Source organism: Grammomys surdaster, unplaced genomic scaffold, assembly GCF_004785775.1.
Source record: "Grammomys surdaster isolate TR1022 unplaced genomic scaffold, NIH_TR_1.0 144, whole genome shotgun sequence".
NCBI lineage: Eukaryota > Metazoa > Chordata > Mammalia > Rodentia > Muridae > Grammomys > Grammomys surdaster.
Window position 1 is genome coordinate 7496520 of NW_021604602.1, and position 6202 is coordinate 7502721.

The window sequence follows — 6202 nt, forward strand, 5'->3', positions numbered from 1 at the left end:
AATCCTGCAGAGGAATTTCACACCTCTGATCTCTGTGGGCGCCTGCACTCATGTGCACATTCCCACACATGGACAGACACACATACACAACTATAAATAATAATAAAGTTTAAAAGTATGAAACTTCCAAAGAATAAAAGTATTTAAAAATAACCTGTCTTTAAGGGTTGGGGAGAGAGACACTTCCTCTGGACATCTATCTTACTGTCACCTCACGCTCACATGGCTGATGGCTCTCTCAGCATCCAGTGTAGACTCATTCCCACCTAAGTCACCAGGTGTGTGTTCTCTATGCATCACTTTTCTAATGTCACTCCTATTTAAAATCTGCACAACCCTTTCCAGCTTGTCTGTGGTACCAGGACCTTGCGTGCGTTGGTCTGATGCTGTCTCCTTTTTAAGTTCAATCACTTCTTTATTCTCTTTTTAGTTCTTAACTTTGGTTTTTCAAGATGAGGTCTCATGTAGCCTAGGCTGGCCTCACACCCACTATGTAGAAGAGGGTAACCTTGAACTCCTGATCCTCCTGCCTTCACTTCGAGTGCTAGGATTATAGGATACAGGCATGCACTAACACACCCAGTTTAAATTTCTTCATTAGGATATAAATTTTGCAGAATTACCTGAAATCATATTATCTTTTGAGAATTTTCTTTGCTTGCCTGCTTGCTAACAAGTCTTTCCGTACAAAAGCCAGAATTTTACTGTTCTCAGTTTGATGCTGTTTTGGGGACGTACTACTTACACATGCTGTCTTCCTGATGCTTTTAGGACAGAAGCTGAGGAATAGCTCATTCATTGGTAGAGTGTGTACTGAGCATTTGAAAGGTTCTGGGTTCCATCCCCAGCACCATAAAATACAACATAACACACCCTAGACACAAAATATTAAAACAAAATACAACATAACACACTCCAGACACAAACATTAAAACAGTTGCTGCTGGGCCAGGAAGACGGCTCAGTTGGTAAAGGTGTTTGTCACCAAGGCTGATTTGAGTTTGATGCACAGAATCCATATTACAGAAGGATAGAACTCACTCCTCCAAGTTGTCCTCTGACCTCATAAGCACACTGAGGTACAGGAGCCCACATACCACAGAGCCATCCTACTAGTCACATATTCTGGACTCTTATCCCCTATACTACAGTTGTTTTTCTCTGCATCAGCTGCCTTCTCCACAGGTAACTAGGAGTCACAGCAGTGTTTTCCACTGAGCACCCTGAGCTGTATGTGGCCAGTACAGGGTAGTCTGACATACCACTTCCTCTCCACACTTCAGCCAGGTGGCAACCGCCCTCTCCAGGTTCCTTGCAGAATTCTACGACATCTCGACAGGTGGTTTCTGGTGTTATAGGAACTTCTGTTAAAATCTGTTCATTGTTGCTCAAGAACACGGTTAATATCATCTGTGGGACAAAAGATTAAGACCACAATTTAGATTCCCCATAGAAAGAGCTTTCTATTTTTAACTTTATGTGAGCACACAACTGCAGGCTGGAAAGATGTCTCAGTAGTTAGGAGCACTTGTTTTTCTTGCACAGGAGCTGGGTTTGATTTCCAGCACCCACACGTCAGCTTACAACTGTCTGTAACTCCAAATCCAGGGGATTCAACGCCTTCTTTAGCACCTCTGTGGGCACCAGGCATACGTGTGGTACAAGGATACACATATAAGCAGAACACTCATCTACTCAGACCTATAACATTTTAAACATCTAAATAGAAAAATATTCACATTATAGGCTGCTGAGATGGCTCAGTGGTAAAGGTACTTGCTACCAAGTCCAACGTCCTAAGTTCAATCCTGAGTTGATATGGGGGACCACATGGTGAAAGAATAGACTCCCAGGATAGCCCTCCATATTTGCATCCCAGGACATACACACCTACACCAGCACCTTTCCCCCAATACAAGTTAATTAATTAAATAAAAAACATACAATGCAAAGATATAAAAGGGACAAGCTCAGATCTCATAATCAGACTCATTTAAAAGGAAAGAAACTTAAATGATACAATGCTTCAAACCAAGTAGGAAAAAGGTTACATCGTAAGTGAATATTTCCCACCTGGAAAAAACTGGACTCATTCTCTATCTCATGCATTGGCAAAAGTTGCTTTTAGATCAAATGTTTTTATTTTTAAATTGATATTTCTCTGCATGTATATATGTGCTTGCAGACATCAAAAGAGGACTTCCCTGTTCCCTGTTATAGATGGCTGTGAGATACCATGGTAGTTTTTGGATTAAACCCAGGTCTTCTGCAAGTATTCTTAACACTAAGCCATCTCTGCAGTTTTGCCATAAATATAACTCATAAAATCATAAAAATTCTAGACTAAATAAAAATTCTAGAACTAAGCGAATATGTTTTATAACTACGTAGCTATAAACACCCTTCCTAACTAATAATTAAAAAAAACAAAATCATAAGAAGATTGATTATTTGCCGGGCAGTGGTGGCACACGCCTTTAATCCCAGCGCTTGGGAGGCAGAGGCAGGCGGATTTCTGAGTTCGAGGCCAGCCTGGTCTACAGTGTGAGTTCCAGAACAGCCAGGGCTACACAGAGAAACCCTGTCTCAAAAAAACAAAACAAAACAAAAAAAGAAGATTGATTATTCAAGCACATTAAAAAATAAAAATTTTACAAAGCAAAGACAAACTGGAAAAATTCTGAAGCTCACATTACAAACAAGTAGCTAATCTGAATCTTACAAAGATCCCCTAAAAATTACTGACAAAACACTAAAAATCCAATTCATTAAAAAACTGGCCCCTAGAAATAAACTAAAACATCATAGCAAAAGAAAAACAAATGGCTCTAACTACAAAACACATCATAATACATCTGAAAAATAAAGATTGTCTGATCTATTTTCTTTCTGATATAAAAAAAGATTTGGTCACTTTGATTAAGATCTTAAGATGTGGGGGCTGGAGAGGTGGCTCAGCGGTTAAGAGCACTGACTGACTGTACTTCAGGAGGTCCTGAGTTCAATTCCCAGCAACCACATGGTGGCTCACAACCATCTGTAAGATCCAATACATTCTTCTGGTGTGTCTGAAAACAGCTACAGTGTACTCATATAAGTAAAATAAATAAACCTTTCTTAAAAAGGTCTTAAGCTGGGCAGTGGTGGTACATGTCTTTAATCCCAGCACTTGGGAGGCAGAGGCAGGTGGATTTTTGAGTTTGAGGCCAGCCTGGTCTACAGAGTGAGTTTCAGGACAGCCAGGGCTACACAGAGAAACCCTGTCTCGAAAAACAACAAAAACAAAAGGTCTTAAAATGTAATACTGAAAATTTAAAAAAATTTAAAAAACAATACTCTTTAAATTGGGTATAATTTAAACCAAAGATTTCCTTTGTTCTCAACCCTCCTAATGCTATGGTCTCTTAATTCTGTTCCTCATGTTGTGCTGACCCCCAGCCATAAAATTATTTTGTTGCTACTTTATAACTGTAACTTTGCTACTGTTATGAATCATAATGTAAGTATCTGATATGCAGGGTATCTGATATGTGAATCCCAAGGGGATCACGACCCATAGGTTGAGAACCTCTGCGCAGAAAGCATTCCAAAGTTTTTTCATTAATCCTTCATCGAAGTTCAGAAACTAGGGGAACCAGGTACAGTGGTGCACATCTTTAATTTTAGACATCTGGAGGCAGAGGCATGTGGGTCTCTGAGTTTGAGGTCAGCCCAGTCTAGACAGCACATTTCAGGCCAGTGAGGGCCACACAGTGAAACCTTTGTCTCAGCATAAAAAACCAAGGCCAGCAGGATCTCTGGAGAATGATCACGTAGACTAATGAGGCATGGTAGCAAACTTGCCGTCCCAGCTCTGTGGAGCAACAACTTCTGGAACACTGGGGCTTCCTAGCCAAACATCAGACTATGTCTCTAAAACCACAGTGGCAGGTATGGTGGCACACACCTTCAGTCCCCACACTCATGCAGAGGCAGAGGCAGAGGCAGAGGCAAAAGCATTTCTAAGAGTTCCAGGCCTGCCAGAACTGCACAGAGAGATCCTGCCTCAAACAAACTACAAACAACAACAATTAAAAAAAACCTTAAAAATTAGATGGCACCTCAAAGAACACCCTCTGGGTTGCCCTGCACATACATGTGCACCCAAACACATGAATATACACTGCAAATGCACCCCTATACAGAAACATACTTGACATACACATATAAACACACGTGTGCACAGACACAAAGATAGCAGCATATTTATAATCAAAAGACAGGTACTACAAGTGTTAGCAAGGACGTGGAGAACAGGAATCCTGCACACCCATGGTGGAAGGGTACAGTGGTGTAGCCGTTCTGAACAACGACGCAGCAGTTTCTTACCATATAAAGCAGAGATTAAGCATATGGTCCAGCAATACCACTTCTCAGCATCCACTGTGAGAAGCAACAGCTATCTACACAAAGCGCTCCATAGAAACGCTCATGGCGGCTTTGTTCATTCATAATAGCTAAAGAAGAGACAACTGAAGTGTCTATCAACTGACTATCAATAAAGAAAACGTGACCTGCCACACCACAGACTACTCACGGATGAAGTCTGACCACACTTTACAGGTGCAAGAGGCTAGTAACAAACAACCCAAAAGCCAAACCAAACCGAACCACCCAAAAAAAAAACAAAAAAACCAACCAACCAACATCAACCCCCCCCACACACACACAGTATGTGCTGCTGTTTATGTCTACCACCGTCTAACCGTCTGAGTGAGGACTGGCTCCCCGGTAGCCGGGACTGAAGAGTGGCAGAATGTTCTAAAATGATTACAGACTGTGGTTATGGTTCTACAGCTTTGTACATTTGCTGAAGATTACTAAGTTGTCCACTTAAAATAGGCATGTCTATTTATTTTTGAGACAGGTTTTCACTATGAAAACGAGATTGGCTTTACACTCACTGCTCTGATGCTGGACTGTGTCTCACTCCCCTATTCCAGCCGCAGTGGGCTGTTCATTCCTCCAATAAGCAGGTCGATTCCTGCCCCAGAGCCTTTGCATTTGCTGTTTGGTGAGCCGACTCCACTCAGCTCCTCAGAGCTGTAACGGCCTCATTCAGCATTTATCAGAGCTCCCCCTAACCGGCCTATCTAAAGGAGCTCCGTCGGGTCTGTTATCTCTTTCCTGGATCAGGGAGCTGTTCAAATGCTTATTCCGTTTCCTGAGAACAGAGGTCCTGGCCAGCCTTCAGCTGTGTCCTCAGTACCTGGATCAGCACCAGACATAAAGCATGGACTATCTAAATCCCCCAATTACATGACTCATAGGACTTTTGAATCCGAAGGATACGTATTTGTCTGCCTTTTTATCTTCAAGGTTTCTTCACAAAAAAGATAAGATAATCCTTACCTCTTTACCCACTGAGTTAGTCCACATGACAGAAGGAAAGTATTATTTTGAAAGTCGGGAGCCATGATTAATATAAGGACATGATTCTCAGCAGATTCCTCAAACCTAAACATCAGGATGCCTCTAGCCAAACTCCCTCCTCCCACAAGGTGGCGCTGTATGGCAACGGGGAACAATCCCATATTCGGAGGAAAAAAAAACGAGAGGTAAGTTAGATGTCTGTGGTGATGCACTCAAAAAACTGAGGCAGGCCACATGAAGCCCATAAAGAAGGAAGACCAAGTGAGGGTGATTCGGTCCTTCTTAGAAGGAGCAACAAAATACTCAAGGGAGCAAATATGGAGACAAAGTGAGGGACAGAAACTGAAGGAGGGGCCGTCTCAAGACCACCCCACCTGAGTATCTATCCCATGTGCAATCACCAAAGGTAGATGCTGATGTGGAAGACAGGAAGTGCATGCTGATAAGAGCCTGATATGGATATCTCCTCAGAGGCCTTCAAGAGTCAGACATATTCAGAGGCAGATGCTCACAACTAGCCATTGAACTGATCATGGGGTTCTCAATAGAGGAGTTAGAGTGAGGACTGAAGGAGCTGAAAGGGTTTGTGGCACCATGAGGAGAGCAACAATACCAACCAACCACAGCTCCCAGGGTCTAAACCACCAGCCTGGGAGCACTTAGGGGGGGATCCAGGGCTTCAGCTGAATATGTAAAAGTGGAGGGCCCTGCTGGGCATAGGTGGAAGAAGAGAACCTTGACCTCATGAAGGCTGGATGCCCCAGGGGGTGGGAATTTTGAGGGTGGGGAG

At 42.6% G+C, this 6202-nt stretch overlaps 1 protein-coding gene across 1 annotated transcript in view; it reads right to left on the reverse strand.

Annotated features, from left to right (window-relative positions):
* The window catches only part of Ppp1r13b (protein phosphatase 1 regulatory subunit 13B), a 39032-nt gene extending 37619 nt beyond the window's left edge, over window positions 1–1413 (reverse strand). The window contains exon 1 of the mRNA XM_028764457.1: window positions 1263–1413. Coding sequence (XP_028620290.1) covers window positions 1263–1410 — 148 coding nt within the window. The 5' untranslated portion in view covers window positions 1411–1413. The remainder of the gene's footprint in view (window positions 1–1262) is intronic.
* Window positions 1414–6202: the final 4789 nt, after the last annotated feature.